At 41.1% G+C, this 21892-nt stretch overlaps 1 protein-coding gene and 1 long non-coding RNA gene across 2 annotated transcripts in view; one reads left to right on the plus strand and one right to left on the minus strand.

Annotated features, from left to right (window-relative positions):
- Nucleotides 1-16690, minus strand: part of LOC135089706 (zwei Ig domain protein zig-8-like) — a 72848-nt gene extending 56158 nt beyond the window's left edge. Inside the window, exon 1 of the mRNA XM_063985640.1 lies at nucleotides 16190-16690. Within this exon, the coding sequence (XP_063841710.1) occupies nucleotides 16190-16253 (64 nt within the window). The 5' untranslated portion in view covers nucleotides 16254-16690. The remainder of the gene's footprint in view (nucleotides 1-16189) is intronic.
- The window catches only part of LOC135089707 (uncharacterized), a 164833-nt gene that overhangs the window by 40861 nt on the left and 102080 nt on the right, over nucleotides 1-21892 (plus strand). The window lies entirely within an intron of this gene.

Genomic DNA, 21892 nt, shown 5'->3' on the forward strand with positions numbered 1-21892 from the left:
TCTGCTCACTCCTCTCTCTCTCTCTCTCTCTCTCTCTCTCTCTCTCTCTCTCTCTCTCTCTCTCTCTCTCTCTCTCTCTCTCTCTCTCTCTCTCTCTCTCTCTCTCTCTCTCTCTCTCTCTCTCTCTCCATGTTTCCCTTGAGTCTCCAGGGTGTATCGTCTTGCGGTCGTCTCGTGTTGTTCTTTTTTTTATGAGAGTAAACAGGAACATAGTGCGCTGTTTGGGCCGCCGTGTTTGATGCTTTCACTCACTCACTCACTCATTCGTTCACTTGTTCACTCGCTCCCCCGACGCAGGTTTCGCCTCCTTCGCCTTCTGTTTCATCTACCTTTTCGTATTTTTCTTCATGTTTTTTTTTTCTATTTCCTCTTCCTCTTTTTTCTGTTCTTCTTTCTTCTTATCGCCCTTTTTTTCTCTTTCCTTTTTTCATTCTTGCTCGTTTTCTTTCTTCTTCCTTTGTGTTGTTCTTTTCATTCTCTTCCTCGTTCACTAGTTTCTCTTTCTTCTCTTTCTCTTTCGTTTTATCACCCTTCCTTTTTCTTCTTTTTTTTCCTTCTTTCTTTCTTTTTAGGTTTCCTCCTCCTTATCCTCCTCCTCTTCGTTGCTTTACTTCTATTTCCCTTCCTCCTCTTCTTCATCTTTCTCTGTTTTCTTTTCCCTTCTGCTTGTGCTTCTCGTTCTCGTCTGTTCTCTTTCTTCTCTTCGACAAACTGCCTGTATCCCTCCACTTCCGCCTTTGTGTTTCCCTGTTCCCTTTCTTTATTCGCCAACTCCTTTAGCTGCTCCCCCCTTCTCTTCTTCATCCTCCTTGTCTTCTCTGTGGCTTCTCGTTTTCTTTCTCCTTCACTTCTTTTTTCTCCTCCTCTTCCTCCTCCTCCTTCCACGAGATCTGATAACATTCCCTTTTATGTAAACAATCTTTTTTCCTCAGGTTTCTTCCGTGCCCTCGAGAAGCTTGGAATATCTCGATGCTCTTGATTTACTTTTTCTTTTTTTTTTCCACCACATGTATGCTCACGAGGCCTCCCACTCCTTCAGCGCCTCCCTCAGGTGCGTCTCTCGGGCGTTGGTTTGTCACTGTCGGGAGGGGAGTTCTTAGTTTTCTTTATTTACTTTAGTATAATTTAGGGTCTTGTGTGTCCTTGATTTCCTCCAAAGGACAGCGTGAAGTACGGGAAATTTGTAGGTTGTTTCTATACCTTTTTTTTCTCCCTCTCTTTCCTTTTTCCTCCGCTCATGTCTTCCTCTTAATGCTAATACTAATCCGCCTCTCTTTTCTCCTCGTGCTCTCTTTCTACCTTTTTTCCAGCCCTCCAAACGTTTTTCCTGATTAATGTGTTTCTTGAATGTCTATTGTAATGCCCAAGGTGATCCGGGTCGTTCTGTCTATCTGTCTATCTGTATGTTTGTATGTTTCTTTCTATTCGTCTCACTTTTTTGTTACAGTTACATGCTTGTGTTAATTGTTATAGTAGGTAATGGTGTTGTAATGAACTTTTTTGTTAAATGAAGTGTGTGCACTCCTGAAATATTTACAAATTTCATGTATTTTTTTTCTTCTTTTCTTTTGTTTAACTTGTGATGTTTTTTTCTTTCTTTCATTGTTACACATCTTTTTACTTTTAACACAAGGTCGCTGTCCTCGTATACATTTCTCTACTTTCTTCCTCTCCTATTTCTCTATTTCCCTTCCTCCAACTCTGCCTCTTTACCTCCAGATGCCTCATTACCTCCTCAACCAATTAAGCAGGTGTTTGCCTCGAGTGCCTCACGTGCTCACCTGTAATTCTACCTTTGGTCACCTTTACTTACCCTTCACCGCGTCACTGCCCTTCCCTTCCCTCCCGTCCTTCCCCATCGTGGCTTATTGAACTCCCCTCCCTCCTCCCACCAGTCAGTACTCGACCTGTCTACCTGAGCGCCCTTTCACCGCAGACAATCCTCTTCTGCGGCCTTAGATTCGCTCTGATCCCTTTTGTTTGTCATCGAGAATAGCGTCCCTTTGATTTTTCATGATTTGTGTGCTTTTAGTTAATTGGAATCTTTTATCTCGGAATGTTCAGCTTTTTGGAAATTTGTGTGTGCTTTGAAGTGTAGAATTTGTTGTTTTATTTATTTATTTTATTTTATTGGTTTTATTTATATTTTTGTTTGTAATTTCGGTGGAATAGGATTTGAAATTTATATACTCGTATGTATTTCTCCTCTATTTTTATGGTTTCCTTTGATATTTTTTTTTTTTTTTACTGCTTTCACTTCAAACCTTATTTTTCTTTGTTATGACACGTGTTCTTTTTATTCTCTCGCTTTTTATTCATTGTCGCGCCATAAAAGCAGTCGATCAGTTAGTCAGTCTATCCATCAACCTGTCTGGCAGTGTGAACGAAAACTTTTCCTAAACATTTGGGCGTCTGCTGACTGCTTTCGATAGCATAGAATGTTAGTTATTTGAGTTTTCAAGAATATTTTTATGATTCGAGTGATAAGTAAAAAAAAACTCAGCATCGTGGATGGCCAAACTATCATGACAACCTGACTTATCATCCCAGAGACCTTTGAAGACAGTCCTTGTGAGAATCTTGTGTGTTTAACCATTAACTGCTGTGGGTCCAACTCAAACATAATGAAAGCTAGACCAACTCCGGAAAACGATCTTGAAAGGCACCACAAATAAGCCATCAACCACTCAAAGCGTTTCAGTGCCTGTCATATTATTTAGTTTTCATAAATCCTTACTGTGACCAAGATCAAAATATGTTTCATGGCACCATTAGCGTTCAAAGGGCAGGAATACAAGACATGAACTGAAACAAACTGAGGATGGGAACTAAACCTCGCTTATTCTTTTATTTCTCTTCCCGAGTCACTTCCGCTTCCCCACACTCAAGCACTGCCTCGCATGATACTTGCATGGCGCCAGAATATTGAAATTGAAATGAAAGTGAGCGCCATCGTGTCTTGTACTGGAAGTGAAAAAGCCTTGTAATAAATTTTAAACATTTTATTTTACTTTCACTCCACCTTTGTTTCTTTTTTTTTCCCTCCATATCACCTATGCTTTGATTTCTTTCCCAGTTTTTCCTCTTTTTTTTTTCCATCCCTCAATCTCCTACCTCGGTTTCGTTTTCTTTTATCCTCTGTGTCACCCGTTCTTTCATTTATTTCTCCCTTCCCATACCATATCTTCTCTCATATCAACTATATAATTTTTTAAAAACTTTTCTTATATATTCCCTGTTCTCTCTTCCCATATCACCCTTTCTCTCATATCATCTATATCACCCATTCTTTCTCCTTATCATATGTATCCTTTTCTCCATCATTTCCTTCCTTCTCGTTAGTTGTATCATCTATATTAACCATTTTTTCTTATCTTTTCTTTATATATCCCTTAAACTCTTCCCATTCCATTCCAGAGCTCTCCCCGCCATCTATATCACCCATTCTTTCATTTCTCTCCCCTTTTCACTTTTTCCCCTCACCTCTACACCACGCTTTCCGATGTTCGCTTGTTTGAAGATTTTTCTCTCATAACGAGACTCCGGAAGCTGCGTTCTGACACCTTATCTCCTGAACGCTACGGTGGTTCTCTCTCTCTCTCTCTCTCTCTCTCTCTCTCTCTCTCTCTCTCTCTCTCTCTCTCTCTCTCTCTCTCTCTCTCTCTCTCTCTCTCTCTCTCTCTCTCTCTCTCTCTCTCTCTCTCTCTCACCTTACACCTCCCTCGGTACATTTTCCTTCCTTAACATCCTTTAGTATGACCAGGATCTCCTTTTACCCTTTATTCTTTCCGGTAAGTTGTGTGTCATTTTTAGCTTCCTTCTCATCCTTTTCATTTTTTTTTTCTTGTTCCTCTCCTTTTATGCCTCATTTTTTAGCTGCCGCCTTCTCACCTCCTTCACTCCTTTACTCTTTCCCTTAAGTTTCTGTGTAATTTTCAGCTTCCTTTGCATCATTTTTCCCTTTCTTCTTTTTCCTTCTTTGGTCTCATTTTTAGCTTCATTCTCTTCCTTTACCTTTTCCATTTTCATCATCATCTCCTTTTCATTTCTCCTTTCTCCTTCTCCTTCTGTGTGGAGATCAAGTCCCCCTCTTCCATCCCCTCTTCTCTCCCTCCTCAAAAAATTCCCCTTCTTCTCAGCCTCTCTTCACCGCAAGTCCCCTCCTCTTTTACCTCTCCTTGTCTCTCTCTCCCCCTCTCTCTCTTCCTCTCTCTCTCTCCCGCTCCCTCTTCACTTTTCATTATAATTCTCTTTGCGTACTCTCTCTCTCTCTCTCTCTCTCTCTCTCTCTCTCTCTCTCTCTCTCTCTCTCTCTCTCTCTCTCTCTCTCTCTCTCTCTCTCTCTCTCTCTCTCTTCTTTTCTTATTCTTTCACTTTGTCCTCTTATTTGCTTCTCTCCCTCTCGCTGCCTCAAGCCTTTACAGTGCGTGTGTGAGAGAGTGAGAGAGTGAGTGAGTGAGTGAGAGTGAGTCCCCTTAATCGCCCTTCTAGTCCCTCTCGCCTGCCAGGATTGAGGCTGTTAAGTAAGACCCTAAAAAAGAACCCTTAGGAAGATGTTTACGAGCGAGTCACCTGAGTGTTTATAGCTGGTCACCTCCCTCCTTGATTCCCTCGTGAGTATTCAGGGTATTTAGGCGATAAGGGACCTGAATACTCTGTCCTGCCCTTACACACGCTGCATAAAAGCACTGAACAAAATGTCTCGATTCAGAACCTCGTTTGTTTTTATTGAAGTAGTGTCAGGTGGGCTTAATCTAACACCTGGCTGATCTGTTCCCAAGCCACGCTGAACCCACACTGGTAACTCTGCCTAAGTCTCCTCAATCCTTTCAGTTTGTAATCCCTATGGCCCATCACTCCCCCCTTCTCTCTCTCTCTCTCTCTCTCTCTCTCTCTCTCTCTCTCTCTCTCTCTCTCTCTCTCTCTCTCTCTCTCTCTCTCTCAGTTGCAATCCGGAGCCATTTCACTTCCATTTAATCAGTTAGGTAGAACCGTGACAACTTTTTAGAATCAGAGCATTTATTTGAATACCTGCTCCATCAGCTGATAATTAATGACGATGGGTTATTTGGGAGTGTGTGTGTGTGTGGTGTGTGTGTTGTGTGTGTGTGTGTGTGTGTGTGTGTGTTAATGTTTCTCTTATTATCTGTCTAAACACATGACTCGCTGCTGTTACACTTAAAGGATTAGTCCGCATCGTTTTGCCGTTGTTTCTTTAGTGTGTGTGTGTTTGTATGTGTGTGTGTGTGTGTGTGTGTGTGTGTGTGTGTGTGTATGTGTATGTGTGTCTGTGCATGCATGTTTTCCCAAAGCAAAAATAATACGCCTAGCTTGTCTGCCGCAGGGAACCAAATGTTGCATGGAACAAGAGAGTGAAAACGGAGAGGGTTCACCTGCCTCTCTCTCTCTCTCTCTCTCTCTCTCTCTCTCTCTCTCTCTCTCTCTCTCTCTCTCTCTCTCTCTCTCTCTCTCTCTCTCTTTTTTAGCCCTTGGCCTCTACAGGTGCGGGGGCGGATCCACCTGTAAAGCACAATACCAGCCAGTTTCATGGTAGATCAAATTTTACGCCCAAGTATCACTGAACGATTATTTTAACTTTTCCGATACTCCCGCTTCTGATTCTTCTGAGCGGTCCTCTTTTTGCTCAGTTGCTCCGAATAGAAACTCACCCCACTTACTAGGCGCTGTTGGTGCTGCAGGACTGAACGTGATTTTTATGGAGGGAGAATTTCTGGGTGGAGAGTTGAGTGGCACGTTTATGTTAGATTGGGGAAAATGGTCGACTTTCTACATTTTTTTCTACACAGATGAGAGGAAAACTGGAGGTCCGGGATACAAGTTGGATATGAAATGTGCGTGTTAACCTTCTACTTTACCTATTATTGGTGGGACTTGGGACTGTGATACTAAATGGGTATAAAAAAAAAAAGGGTTCTCGTTGCCCTGTTACTGTTATTATTCAAATAAGAGGAAACTGGGAACCCTGATAGGAAATTAATATAAAATGTTTGCGTTTAGCTTGTATTGTTATATTTATTTCACAGATGATGAGAAGCCAGGGATCGTGTTGTGAATGGATATAAAAAGTTCGCATTTTTTTTTTTTTAGTATTCTAATAACACAAATTAAGAAAAAAAAAAAAAAACGGGGAGCTGCAATACAGTCTGATATAAAAATGGCTGACGTTTTATGAATGGTTAAATCTGAGGAACGCTTTGTATTCTTCTAAAAATGTATGTTACATGGTATACTACAATAACTTGAGATTACCTTGTGCTTTTGGATAGAATGGGTTATTTTATATATATATATATATATATATATATATATATATATATATATATATATATATATATATATATATATATATATATATATATATATATATATATATATATATATATATATATATATATATATATATATATATATATATATATAAGGGAAAAATAAAACGTGAAATGATAAACAAGAATTATTACATCGAACGTTATTACAAAGTTTAGTTACTTTTCCCAACAAGCTTGTCTCTCCTGCCGCATCTAAAACTTGTTGTATTTCTTATGCGATTTTCATTATAGTTTTAATTCGTGTTTCCCCCAAAGTTTATTCGTTTGTAAGTTTAATTAAGTATGTGAGTTTAATTACTTGGCGGCTCGAGCTCCGTCTGGATTTGCTCATCTCGGTGCTGCTCTTGGTGGGCCAGTGTTACCTGCCTCAAGGTGTGGCTGCAGGTGTTGCTGTGACCGTGTGCCAGTATTACGACCAAACCTGCCCTTGTGTGTCCCTGACGTGTGACTATAGCATACTGTTAGGTCACACACACACACACACACACACACACACACACACACACACACTTGCATCTCCATAAACACATTAATCTCGGAAATACAAACACACTCAATCACACACCTTTGCAGCCCTCATTCCTACGTATCTTACACACACACACACACACACACACACACACACACACACAGACACACAGACGCGCGTGCAAGACCAATTAGCAACAGAACACAATGCTATGTAAATGAATGCCTCACTCTTTGCTCCCGTGATGAGGAGGATTGTCCGATTCATCACCACCGTAGAAAGGAGGACAGTCTTGCGTCACGGCAGCCGCTTCAGCATGGTGCTCCCGCCGCTCCTCAGATACGCTAATTGATTTTCCCAGGTGTTTTTTTCTCGCAGGTGTAATTCAATTCTGGATTTCCTAGTCACCCTTTCTCCTTGTCTTGCTTTCCTTGACGATTGTAAGTCCCCAGAGAGAGAGAGAGAGAGAGAGAGAGAGAGAGAGAGAGAGAGAGAGAGAGAGAGAGAGAGAGAGTCCCAGTCTTCTCTTTGTCGCCGTCGTCCTCGTTATTTTGTCTATTCTCTTCCTTTTCATGTCAGTCTCTCTCTCCTTCCGCTCGTCTTTTTCTCTAGTCATACCTTCACCTCTTCATCTCGTTTTCTATTCGTCTCATTACTGCGTATCCTCAGGTATGGGAGGGAATTAACATAATGAGTAACCCTCGCGTATTTTCTTATCACGAGTTATCCTTTCTCTCTCTCTCTGTGTGTCTCTTTCATTTAATTCTTTCCTATCTTTTTGTCTTTCTGAATCTCTCTCTCTCTTTCTCTCTCTCTCTCTCTCTCTCTCTCTCTCTCTCTCTCTCTCTCTCTCTCTCTCTCACTGTCTCGTTTTTTATCAGCTTAATGGCAAAAATGGCGTGATAGCAGTACGTTATTTACTTTTTTCCGCCTTTTTTTTCCCTCTTCAACCTATTTTTGTTCCCCTCCTGGCTGTTCCAACATGTTTCCCCATTACTTAGCCCCGCGAGAACACTAAGTTGTAAAGTTGAGAGTTTTGCTGTCACTCGGCGTAATGAAATACATTCAACTACATGTATTGCTGTCCACAATATATTATGTTGATTTGTTATTATGCAAATTAGTCGCTATCCGCCCGCTGCTCGCCCGCCTGCCCGCCCACCACTTGCTCGTTCGCTCGCTCGCTCGTGTGTCGTGGCTATGTAGTTTGTTTGTTGCCTGGCAGGAAATTGCGGGCCTGTTGGAGTTGAGGAGTTTGCTGCGTGCGTGCGTGTGTGCCTGTGCGTGCCTGTTTGTGTTGGGGGTGGGGTGGCACAGTAGTAAAGTCCTTCATTAAAAGAGATGTGTTCGAATTTCCCATTTCTTCATTCTCCTTCTCCTCCTCCTCCTCCTGCGTCTCAGTAACATGTGTGACCACCGCAGCGTGTCCCTGGCACTGTCTACGCATGTCAAGGTCTCGCCAAGTCGCCCCAGTGCTCGCCTCAGCTCGCCGCCTCGAGGGACGCACCTGCATTCCCGCCCAGTAAATTAATCCACTTAAGTTGAAGCCACTCAGCACCGCCATCGGCTGAGGCTTAATTCTATTTCGTGATGGGGGCGGCGCGCCAACTTCCCGCTGAAAAAAAAAACTCCATAGCAAAGTTGGTCCTCTCTTATCGCCCAGTCTTCCTAAACTTTTTTTTCTCCATTTTTCCCCTTTTTTCCTATTCCTTGCTTCACCCGTTCTGATCGTAAGGAAATTCTGAACAAAGTTTCATTATTAGTAGAATTTTTAAAAATGTGCTCTCCGGCGTGAAAATTGCTCCGTGTAGCAATTTCCAAATATGTTGCGTTAACACGTGTATTGCATCAGAATTTTGTGCGCGTGTCATCGGAGTTCGATGGATAATTACATTTTTAAAGTGTGTGCAGCATAATACGAGTATGTTTGGAAAAAAAAAAAAAAACTGTACTCTAACAACTGATGTGTGTGGAAGTATTTCGTAAAATTGCGGTGACGTGCTTCCCACACCAGAATGCCAAGCTGGAATGATAATAATGCTCGTTAGATATACAAATTTTAATACATGCAACATGATGAGTGCGTTAATCGGAAGCATCACCATTTAATATAGACATAACGACCGTCATCACTCGGGAAACACATGTCACGGTTAACCTTTTCATTGCAATGGTCTTCATTTCCTCACACTCAGAGCACTGTAGAAATAGTTTGCATTAACTTATGGAACAAAGAATAGGAGGTCAGTTTTAGTGTTTTCTTTGCTATAGAACGACTTCAGCAACTGTAATATTAAAAAAAACTCGTAGATGATCGTAAAAAAATCTCTGATAATGAAAGAATTAACCTAACGTAAACACTTAATAATATAAAAAAACACTGTACGTAGTAACTACCCTACAACACAACACAATCGTAAAACCACAACATCAGCCTTCATCCAGCACTCCACAACACGACGCACCACAACCTTCCATTAGCAACACACTTCCATTCCCTCAAACGCGCATCACATTCCACTGCACTTGTCCAATCCACTCCTGAAGACGCCAGTACCTCTTCGACAGGCATCCTTGAAGTCCTTTCATGTTCCTTCTTCGTATCTCGTCCTTTAAAGTTTATCAGTAAAATTCCATCCGCAACTTGGGATTTTCTCAGAAGGAAGGAGTTATTGATTCTCAGCTGATGTGCTTCTCGTTGTCCTCCATTACCCTCCTCTCCCGCCCAGCGCATTACTCTTCCCTGATGTGGGGTGAATTCAGCGGCTCAGTGGATGCCCGCACGCTAACGCAGAAGTCCCGGTGATGGAAATGTCACTAAGGACGTCTCGCTTTCGAAATTTATGTGTGTGTGTGTGTGTGTGTGTGTGTGTTGGCATTCCAGTATATAGGTTGCATGTTTATAGCGTCTTCCTGTCTGTCTGCTTACTCACCCACACACACACACACACACACACACACACACACACACACACACACACAGTATACACAAGTTCCCAGTCATTCACAGAAGCACACCATCATAACAATCGTGAACAGTAATCCTCCTCGTGCATGATGCGTGACTGCCTCTCGTACGCTGCTCCTCCCGCCTTCAGGGGCTTCATGTGGCGCTATTCATACAAGGTTTTGGAAGCCCGAGATTGCCTGCACGCTGCTTCACCTTGCACGAGTCCCCCTTCATCCCCCTTCATTCTCTTCATCCTCCATAAAAGTCCCCAGAATTATTTAGTTTCAACGCTCCGAAAGTAAAGTGTCGGATTTCAGTGTTATTCTCTCGGCTGGTTTTGTCTCTGGATGTTTTTTCTATGTTTGGGTTTGATTTGGTTGGGTTGGGTTGGCTGAGTTTGGTTTTGTTAAGCTTGGTTGGGTTTTAGCTTGGTGTGGTTCAGGTAAGCTTGGTTTGGTTCAGTTGGGTCACGTCACCTCAGATTTGGTTGAGCTTGATTTGGTTTGGTTTAGTTGGGTTACGTAAAGTTAGTTCAAGACTAGATGAAGTAAAGTTAAGGTTAGGCTAAGTTATAATCAAGCAAGGTTAGTTTAAGTACGGATAGACCGAGTAAGGTTAAGTAAAGGTAAGGGAGAGTTACAGTTAGCTTTGGTAAAGTTACCTTTAGTTAAGCCACCTACACGCAGTCATTGTTTATATCATGGCGTTGTATCCTTCAAGAGACTTCCTGTTTTAATCCAAAGAATGAAGGTTAAAGGTAGGGTGACTGTGTGTGTGTGTGTGTGTGTGTGTGTGTGTGTGTGTGTGTGTGGCGCCAGGTGGGATTGTATTAGCGCTCAGGTGTTGTGGCAATCAGAGTCGCGAAACTGGTGATAGTCATGCACTGTTATTACTCCTCCTCCTCCTCCTCCTCCTCCTCCTTCAGCAGCTTAAGACCGTGTTATTATACTCGCGATTAACCGTGCATAATTTTGTGTTCTTTCCTCCGTCTTCCTATCATCATCTTTTCCTCCGCACGTCATATTTGTACACTTTGATTTATTCCCTTTTTATCTGATTTACGTGGTTGTGTTTCTGACTGGGCTGATTATTATTTTTTTTCTTTCTTTTGTGTGCGTTCGTATGTTTTCCCTTTCCCCCCCTCTTTGTAATCGTTTGTAATTGTTTCTTATCGCTCTTGATCTGCATTTCTGTGGCAGTGACTTGTTTTTATGGAGGGTTTTGTAATTGTTCTATCTCTGGGGTTTGTATTTGCTAAGTTCGTGCTGTTTTTATTGAAGTTCTTGTGTGTTTTTTTTTTATTTATTATTTTCTAAGGTTCAGAGTTGTTTTGTAGTTTTCTGTGCTTTGTTCTCTGTTGTGTTTTAGTATTTTCTCACGTAAGTTTGTCTTTAATGGTAAAAGGACATCCACGTAACAAGAAAAATTAAGCGAACTTTTTTTTTTTAATGAAGCTTTTGTGTGAAAAAAAAAAATCCCGGTTCATTAACACTGACATTGCTTATTAAGAAGTTTTCCTCAGTTTCCCTTCATTACCGGCCAGTTCGGCTTTGGAAATCACCACGTCACATTCCACTCTAAAGAATGTGAGGAAATAAAGTGTGTGGAGGGGAAAAACAGAATGCGTCAAGGCGGGGAAAAAATCTGATTAGCAAACCCGAGTGAGTTTGTTTTGAGGTGAAAAGTGTTTCTGTTTACCTCGTTTTCCCCCGTCACTTTTACACTCAAACTTCCGAAAGGTTGTAAAAATATCCTGTGTTGCTTCTTAGAATTTTCTTGTGTGTTGAGCAGGAAATTGTGTATTTTAAGGATCTTCAAACTTGTGACTAAAGGTTATGGGGAAAATATCGAAAATAGGAAATCCTGAGTGTTTTTATCTTGAATTCTGAATAAGAAATTGTTATATAGCTTTTAAACTTTCAAAAACTCTTAGAAAAATTAAAGCAATGAATTCTAAGTGACTTTACTTCGTTTCTCTTGTGTTTTGAGTAAGAAATTCGTACATAGCTTTTAAACTTTAATAAACCTGTAAAAAAAATAAAAGTAATTATTTCTAAGAGACGCTATTCCGTTTTTCTTGTATTTTGAATAATGAATTTCGTTATTCCGACCATTCTTAGACTTACAAAGGGGAACGTTGGAGAAAATCTTAACAATAAATCGTGAGCGTCGCTTTTTCCGGCTTTCTTTGTGGCCTGAAGAAGAATTTGTGCTGTGGGGGTTTTACTTTGATAGAAGGTATAGCGTTTGATCATTCATCGCCTTGTATTTTCATAATTCTAATAAGATGCAAATTCCTCGGTGCTGCTGTAGCGCTATCAGAGGAGGAGCGGCCCTGAGGCTCTGGCGGGGCGGGACGGGGAGTTGCAAGTTTGTGGGGAGTGTGTGAGGGGAGGTGATGTTCCCCATGTGTTCCTGGAGGCGGAGTAGTGTTGCTCCAGATACCTGAATAAGAGACAGTCTTCACAAGATACAGGTTGTGTTGAAATATTGCGTGTATTTTTTTTTTTTTTTTTTGTATACAGTTTTGTTCTTGGAGGTGAATCTTACTGGCGTTTTTAAATATCTGAGTCACTGATATGCTATGCTGTGTTAGAAGCGGTGTTAATACATTGCGTTTGTGTTATTTGTTCACTGCTGTTCGTGGTGGTGAGCCCTATTGATCTTTTAAGCACTGGAATCATCTATATTCTTGAAATGTTGGAGTTTGTGTTGATATATTGCGTGAGTGTTTCCTGTTCACAGTGCTGTTCGCGTAGGGGAATACCATTGGCCGTTTGTAAATATTTGAATCACTAGTAATCTTCATATGTAGAAGCTATACTAGAATATTGCGTGAGTGTGTTTATTGTTCACTGCTCGCTCCGAAGTTCCAGCTTGAATATTGTCAGTCGAAATCCTTGAATCAGTGACAGAATAATTTGTGCATAGTCTGCGTCAGAATATTTATTTCGATTTCCATTTCTAAGCTGAGTATTGTCAGTCCTAGCACTTAAATCACCGACACTGATATAATGGAGGCTGTAACTTGTCATTTCTCTCTCATGCTATCTCCTGGACACTTATCATGCTAAAGAAATGCCCGTCTTCGTATCAAATGGCTGTTACTGTGATGAGCTTCTCTTTCACCAGTTCCAGTCTTGACAAAATCCTGTTCTTCCTTTTCAGTATTTTTCGCATCACTGGGTATGTTTCCCTTCCACTTCCCAACTTAGAAAAGTTCCTATCATCCTCTTTAATACTTTCCACCGTACCGAGGATGTCCCTTGTTCACTTCCCGGACAAGATCAGTTTTCTTCCTCGTAAATGCTTTATTGAATGTCGCTTGGCCGCTTCCAGCTCAGGTAAGTCCTCCGCTTCTTTGGAAAACGCCTTTCATTGAACATTTACAGACTGGATAGATGAAAGAGGAAGAAAATAAGAATAAACAGTTGTACTGAAGGATGAAGTAAAGTGGAAGAGAAGGTTGATGGCCGGATGTTCGTTTCGCTTTTGTTGAAGTTAATGCTTTTCACTTTGATCAGTCCTCGTACCAACTGTGTCTTTTGATCACCTATGTCCTACCGCGTCCTTCTGTTAATCTTGTTTATTTCTTTCTCAATATCTATGATCCCATACGCAGTAGGGTTAGCGCATCTTACGCAAGTACTTCTTTCCCCATACACGGTAATTTACCGCGTTCTCGTCTTCCAAGTAACGACAAAGTAACGGTGCACTCTTCCTCTGATATAAGTACTTCCTGCTGTTAATACGCCGGCTAAACATATTATCTTCTTGGGTAGTTTTTGTCCTACACTCTGCAAGTTATCCACATCCTCTTTCCCTTCCTGCTCCTTTTCTTACTTTTATTGAGTACCTCCCGACATATATACCAGGTTTCACGAGTCACCTCTTTCCTTACACCGTCTCGTAGGCCAGCACACACTGTAGGTCTTTCTTTCACTTTCCTCTCCCTCCTTTCCTTGTACCAGTAGCAACCATGCGTTCAAAATAAAGCTTGTAGATCACCACGCCTCTTAACCTACACATTCATCATGCTTTATAGAGCGTTCCAAATGGGTTTTGTGACTCAGGGAAATAAGGGAAAGTCTAAGATGCGTGCGTGGTCTGAAGAAAAAGTCGAAACATTATCCTCCATAGCGGGTTATCCTTCAGTCTTGTCCCTTGTATCTGAGTCAGCCAGCCACTCCCGTCCATCATTGTCTCCTCCCACGTATGCTAAGGCTTTCTCAGTAATTGCACAGTGACAGGATAGTGTGTCAGGCTATACAGGGGAATTGGTGCGAGGTTAAAGCTGTAAAAAGGTAAAGAGTGAAAAAGCGATGATATAAGAGATAGTACAGAAGTAGTTATTTATGTACTCACACAAGGAATTTTTTGTTTAGTGAAAAGTGAGGCAAAAAGTGTGAGATATTCTTATGCCGAGAATACCGTTATAGAAAGGAGAAAAACGATGTAGTAAGGGAAAAATGAGAAATGATAACGGGTGTATGGAGGGGAAAATAGAGAAAGAAGGGAAGTAGATATGATAAAAAAAATGCTGTTACCAGAGGAAGGACATAAAAAAAAAAAAGAAGGGAAGAATATAGATATACACGAGGAAATGAAGTATCGGAGGACGGATGAAAAAAAAAAGAAAGGAAAAAGTAATACAGGACGAGAGAGAGAAAAAAAATAGAGGACAGAACCTAAAAGAAAAAAAAAACGAAAGGAAGTAAAATAATAAAGGAAGGGCAAGAACAGATACGACAAAAAAAAAAAAAGCGAGATAGCGGAGGACCGAAGTGAGAAAAAGATAAGAAAAAAAATGAAGACAGAACTTATTTATGTCAAGTGCATTCGTGTGACGGCGCGAGGGAGGATCAATGCTCTGGCGCGGCGGCGATGAAAGGCCGAGGATGTGTGGCATGATCTCCGTCGGGATATTGATGTTCTGGAGGGGCGTGATATAATGAGGCACCGAGAGACTGCTTGCCAAGGAGGAGAAATCAACTTTTGAACTCCTATCTCAATGGAACTTAACCTAATCAGACTTTAACCAAACCTAACCTAATGTACTCCAACTTTAACCCAATCTAATCTACTCTAACCTTAACCTAACCTAACCGTGTATGCTGTAATTTCAAGCTAACCAAATCTGCCCTAACTTTAACTTAACCTAACCTTATCTTCTCTAACCTAATCTGCTGTACTTAACCTAACCTAATCTCTTCCAGACTTAATCTAATCTCTCGCAACCTAGTCTAACCTATTCTACTCTATTAAAGCTTAACCTAACCTAATCAAGTCTAACCTAACTCAATAGTCCAATGCAAGCTACTCAAACCTCAACCTGTCCTAAGTCCGTCACCTAATTCAACCTATTCTAGCTAAAACAAAACCAAGGTAATGTAATTTAAACTAAGAAACCTAACGTACCTTAACGTGAAACATAAAAAAAAAAAAAAAATAGAAATAAGGGAAGCTGCCAGAAACTAGTAGGCCTACATGTGGCAGTCCTTGTGTAAAGCCTACATCTACCTGTCTTCTTCACCTATCCATCAATTTATTTCATCTTTTGAAACTTAACTAAAATCAATATCCCTCTTAGTTTTCTCTCTTTTTGTTCACGAATTGACCGATTGGTAGATCTGAGGCACAGCATAAGTGAAAATCCACCAATTCATCACTTGGTCATCAGCAGGGACAGAAGCATAAACAAGTAATATTTTGTTTCATTAAATTCATATTCATGTGGTTTCTATTGGTTTGTGTCATTAAGGTATGATTGATGTGGCTTTGTGTGTGTGTGTGTGTGTGTGTGTGTGTGTGTGTGTGTGTGTGTTTGTATGTATGTATGTATTGTATGTATGTATGATTTTCCTTATCATTGGTTTTCATTACGTGGTGTTGTTTATATCAGGATTCTTCAGTTGTTCTTGTTTGGTTGTTTTTCTGTTTGCATTATCCATGGCCGCTGCTTGGGTTATTTTTTGGAACACACACACACACACACACACACACACACACACACACACACACACACACACACACACACACACACACACACACACACACAGATGCAGTATATTTGATAATTAATATTCATTCGTGAAATGTTGCTTGAATTACTCTTGATTACTCGGTGAAATTAATAATAATTATTGCTTGAAGTTCACGAGCGAAAATTTACGTGTCGCTAAATATTCAGTGCTTGCAGTAGGAATAAATCAGAGTTGAAACGCAGAACGTATAGATGTATAAACTTTTCTGTATATTTCCAGCACACACACACACACACACACACACACACACACACACACACACACACACACACACACACACACACACAGACACACACACACACGTCGTAGAAAGCAGGAAAAGTTATCTAACTTATCGTGATGTTCCTTCTTCCTCCTCCACGCCCATCATACTCACCCGGGGAGGCGAGGGCGAGGGCGCCGCACCACGCCACCCACGCCCACACGCCCACCATCGCCATCAAAGGGTCTTCAACGTCGCAGTAACTTCCGCCCGTATCCGTGACTTCCTTTCCTTTCCTTTCCTTTCCTTTCCTCTCCTTTCCTTTCCTGTCGCTCCTATAGCCCTTCCTCTCCCCGGCTCATCCTCAGGCAGTCCTTGGAGGCGTCATGAGTGCCCTTCAGTATGTCCACGCCCTTGAACTCCTTAGATTTATGAATATTTTCTCTTAACTTCCGCGGGAGCTCTTCGGCGCATCAGTCGCGTCTCTGGTTTAATTAGTAACCTGTTCGTGCGTGTTACGATCCGCGGAGGAGGTTAAATTCCGAGGATCTTTTGGGTTTTGATGTTCAGGGACTTGGCTTTCTAGTTCACTTGGTTTTTAAAAGTTGGGACAAGTGTCGGCGGGAGGCAGAAGGGCGACGTAACACCTCACACGACGCTGACTGGCGAGCAACTGACGGGAGCTGGGCTGGTCCTTGCCTCTCCTCCCTCTCGCGGCCTTCCTCTCCCCCCCCCACCCCTCCTCACACCACCACTACCACCACCGCCACTACCACCACCACCACCACAATCCACCGTGATCGCCAACCGCTGCTCTGTATCCTGGAAAATTATCCGCATCGTGTCTACTGAGGTGTGAATGTTCTGGACTTGAAGTAAGTTCGGATCGTGTCGTTAGCGTTGAGTTCATTCACATCTATAGCCGTACTTCTTTATTTTTCTCTTTCCTATGTGGTGGTGACTGTCCTGCGCAATCATGTACTCTTACTGTTATGTCTTTCCTTCATACTCCCTTCAGTGTGAGTTTATTCGAGTTTCCTTTCAGTGTCCTCTTGTCTCCTTTTATTTCTCCTGTCGTGTTTCTACCAATATTCGTTTTGTTCTGTCTCTGTCATGTGTTTCCTTACCATATTAATGCGTGTCGTTTAATACTACACCAGCAGGTATCCTTCAGTCTTATACCCACAGTTGTGTCCTTCCTTATCAGTATTATATCCTCTCCTACTCCTTTCAATATGCGTCCATTATTCCTACTGCTACCAATATATTCCCTTTTCTCTATTTTCTTTTCTGTTCCTCCCTTCTCTTTCGGTATATATCCTTTTCTGTTCCCTATTTTTTCTTCCATATATTTTTGGAATCGTCTTCTCACCTCTATCTGGTTTCCTTCCCCTTCCTTCTCCCGTTTTCCCTCCGATACTCCGGTACGTAGGCAGCTCCATTTCATTTGAAAAGCTGGCTCAGGCTCGCTCCTCCACGTAACTCCCTCCTACCTTCCCTCCCTCTCACCTTGCCTTTCCTACCTTGCATCTTACCTTCCCTCCCTCCATTCCTCACTTCCTGCTTATCTTTCCTCCCTCTTGCTTTACCTTGCCTCCCTCCCTACCTTCCTTTCCTACCTTCTTAACTTTCCTCCTTATCTTTCCTTCCTCTTCCTTTACCTTTCCTCCTTTCTCTCCGTCTTTGCTTTTACCTATCTTCCATCATACCTTCCCTCCATCAGTTTCCTCCCTTTCTCTCTTTATCTTTTCTCCCTCTTATTTTGTTTTCTCTCCCTTTGCCCCTTCTCTTTCTCCTTTCTCCTTTCTACATTCCCCCACCCGTCTTTCAGTCTCCGCATCCATCTGTTTTCATTTAATTTACTAACTACTACCGTTTCATTTCCCTTCTTTCCTTTTCCGTCTTTCCTTCGTCTGCCTTTTCTCTTATTACTTCATTTTCCCTTTCCCTTTTTTCTTTTCTTCCTCCTTCCCATTTGTTCTTTTCCTACCTCTTATCCCTCGTCCTTTTCTTTTCCTTCCTCTCCCTTCTTACCTCTCCTCCCTTTCCTTTTCACTTCCTCCCTTCCTTTCGCGCCTTTCCGCCACCGTCCCATCTTTTCTATTTCATCTGAGAGCAAACATACGAGTAAGTTGAAATCCAGGATGAAAATTAAATAGTGTAATATACAGTTTTGCTTAATAGAGAGCTGGTGTACAAGAGACTGAAAATATATGCGTAATAAATTGTTGCTCTTGAAACTGGAATGTGTCGTGTAAGTGAATTAGTATGACAAGTAAATCTTGGCGTTTATTAAATTCCGTGCTAGGCCAACTCCTCGGGAAAGAGTGACGTTTTCACCCCCTTTTCCCACTCTCCCTTCTTCTCCCTCTCTCTCTCTCTCCTTCCTCTCTTTCTCTTGGTTTAATACACATATTTCTTGTCGCCTTTCGTAAGATTTTCACTCGTTTCTTAGTATTTTTCTGATTCTTTTCGTGTCTTTTTTTTTTTGTAAGTTGTGTCTTATTTTCTTGTGTTCGTAATATTGTTCTTTTTTTTTCGTACCTTCCTTCATTTTTTCCTCGCCTAACTGAAATGTACTCACTCGTTTTCCCTCACTTTTTTTTTTTTGGGAGTACTGTAATTGCTATCTGTAATTTCCATCCCAGTTCGAGAGGGAGGAAAAAAAAATATGTAGCTTAATTGTGATCAGTTAATTTTTTTTATCTGGAATTTTTTTGGGGGAGAGGGGAGGAGGGAGGGAGGGAGCGAGAAAAATTTCCTTCCCCCCTTCATCTCCTCCCCCTTCCCTCATCCTCCCTCCTTTCCCCATCCTCCCTCTAGCCCTCTCTCACATCTACTCTTCAAAAAAAAAAAAAAAAGTAGACAAAAAAAAAGTAGACATGTTTCAAATGGCAAATCTCTCTCTCTCTCTCTCTCTCTCTCTCTCTCTCTCTCTCTCTCTCTCTCTCTCTCTCTCTCTCTCTCTCTCTCTCTCTCTCTCTCTCTCTCTCTCTCTCTCTCTCTCTCTCTCTCTCTCTCTCTCTCTCTCTCTCTCTCTCTTCGTTTCTTCGCATGCTCCTACCTCTTAAACCTGCCACTCGTTCCTCTCGGCGATTCGTCATCATGCTCCACGGTAAATGAATTCTCGGAGGGACTCAAACCTGACGCCGGACTGAGCTCTCGAGTGTTTCTTGCCTGAGGGGCCGTGCAGCTGCTGGAACGAGGGGCGAGGCGCGACCCTGCCTGCTCCGTGCTGCTGGTGATGGTGGTGGTGATGCGTAGGATAGCAATGTGTTTTTTTTTTTCTTTTTCCGTGAACTTTTGATAATTTTTATTTCGTTTTAGTCATTCTAACTTCTAATCATTTTATAATTAATTCGTAAATTGTTGATCATCTTGGATTTTTCTCACTGACCTTTTTTTTTCTGGTGTTTTTCTCTCCTCTCGCCTCCTCATTTTTTGTACTCTTGGTCGACATCCGCGTATTGAAAATGACATGTAATTATATTTCAGTAATACTAAACCATTTAATTAGCAGAGCGATAACTTGACTAGACATTAAATAATCTGGTTGGAGTGTTTGATCTCTCCCTTTGTTGTTTGTTGTGTGTGTGTCGAAATTATTGAAACCTGCATGGACTAAACTTAAACCAAAACACTCGAAGCTTTATTATTGATTCAAGTTACGTTCATATTATTATTATTATTATTATTATCATTATTATTATGTGATGCGCTTTGTTATACTTTGATCAGAAACTCATCTCTGTACTCGTATATGTATGCATTTATATGTATGGAAGAAGGGTGGTGTAAACTGGACTATTATTGAGTAACTATTATGGTGGTGGTGGTGGTGGTGGTGGTGGTAGTGGTGGTGGTTGTCAGTCTCTGTTGTGATGCGTTCTTGATATTGTATGTTGGTGTAACTTTTCCTTTTTTTTTTTTGTGTGTGTTGTTAGTTAATTAGCTGTTTACGTCTTGCTGGCTTTTTAAACTCGTATTAAACTCGTATTTTAAACTTCGTATTAAAGATTCTCTCTCTCTCTCTCTCTCTCTCTCTCTCTCTCTCTCTCTCTCTCTCTCTCTCTCTCTCTCTCTCTCTCTCTCAAGTGGAATTTTTCTCATAACCCGCCTTTCTTCATCATGAACTCTTCATAATAAATTCATGTGCCACACAATATGCATTAATAAGTGCATGCGTCTCGAGCTCTTTATTAACAGAAAAGCATTCCTGTAAACACTGCGAGAAATCATTATTTCTGAGAAATGTTTGGAAGGAGTGTGAAGTTTTGTTAGGAAGGTCAAGGTGACAGAGATTCTTACACCTATGTTATTAATGCACCCGTGTTATTCAAGACTCACTTCCTGAAGAACCTTGTGTTGAATAATCGTACCACTTCTTCACAAACTCATAGGGGTGTTTGTTATTTGTAGGTTGTGAGTGGAAAGGTTTATTTGATAATTTGACTCTTGATTCTATTTATTTCTGCGTCTTTCTTTCTTTCATTCTGTAAAGCTGAGTTTCCCCCACAATATTACCTTCAAAGAGCACGTGGATTAATAATAGAAAACGATTTCTCTTGGTTAGAATACGTTAACTTTGGGATAACTTGTAAGCTTCTATAGCACAAGGGGGTCCTTCTCAGAACACCTCATCTCTCTCACCCTTTCCAAATCTACTGTTACGGAGGTCATTTCCCTCCAAGCTTTAATTTACTCCAATATAATCACAACAATATCAGTCTGAATGTCCCGTTGTTGGTTTGGTGGTCGAACTCAATAAAATGTAATTAAAACTTTATCCCTTTGTTCTGTTCCCCGTGCAATTTACAGTAGAATTTCTTTTCATCAATTATTCATATTAAAGAGGAAATGTTTGGACTCAAATGACATAGAGACCGTAGTGCAGTTATGAAATTTAGTAATAAAGACAGTGTTAAAAATGGCTACTTGTGTTTACCTGCAACTATTTTTTATTACCTGACTAAATTAGAACAGGTATCTCACGTTCACAAAGGTAAACTATTTCCATGGCGCTATTGGATCAGGCGCACTTCATTACACAGGGAGAGTGAAATTGCATTATTGACAGCATACTGATCTTGGAATACATCTCAGTGATTTTCTCTTCGATAGCAAGAAACGCGACTGAGTTGTGACCAGGAACATACTAGTTTGCATCGATGAATTTTTATTATACGTATATTTACATGTGGGCCAATAGTAGTAGTAGTAGTAATAGTAATAGTGATGATAACAAGAATAGGAATATAAATAAAACAAGTAATAAGAAAATTCTAGTAAAACAAGTCATAATATTCATCACTGTTCTCAGTCAGTGTGCTTCTAGTCATTCAGTTACCCCTGATACATCAAAAAAGAAAATGGTCGCGGTGATGGAAGAAAATGGGACTGAACTGGCAAACTCCGTTACTCGGGGCGAAGGGAACGGAGGAATGGAATTGTAATGTTCTCTCTCCTATACACGGCGCCCTGTGACCCTGTTGTTGCTGCTCATTAAATTAACCGGTCATTTATTTTTTTCTCTCATATTTCCGGCTGTCATGTCGTACCTTTTATGAGTGTTAATGTGGTCAGTTATACGAGCAATTAAGTTCAATAAGGAGCTTTGAAAAATAAGTTAAAATTTTGGATAGCGATTATAGATTATTGTATTATGTATGTTCTATGCAAGGCCTGCCACGTGTAACCCTTCTGGTTTCTTGCAGCTTCCCTTGTGTTCTTGTATACGTAACATGGACAACAGGATATAGCGGTTTCCAAGAACTGAGTCGAGTCTGTTGTTACCTCCGTCATTGTCGTACCGAAACCTGCTGTGTTATTCATCCCTCGCCTCTAAACCTCGCCTGTGTCACCTGTTCCTTCGTTACT

Source organism: Scylla paramamosain, chromosome 33 (genome assembly GCF_035594125.1).
Source record: "Scylla paramamosain isolate STU-SP2022 chromosome 33, ASM3559412v1, whole genome shotgun sequence".
Taxonomy (NCBI): domain Eukaryota; kingdom Metazoa; phylum Arthropoda; class Malacostraca; order Decapoda; family Portunidae; genus Scylla; species Scylla paramamosain.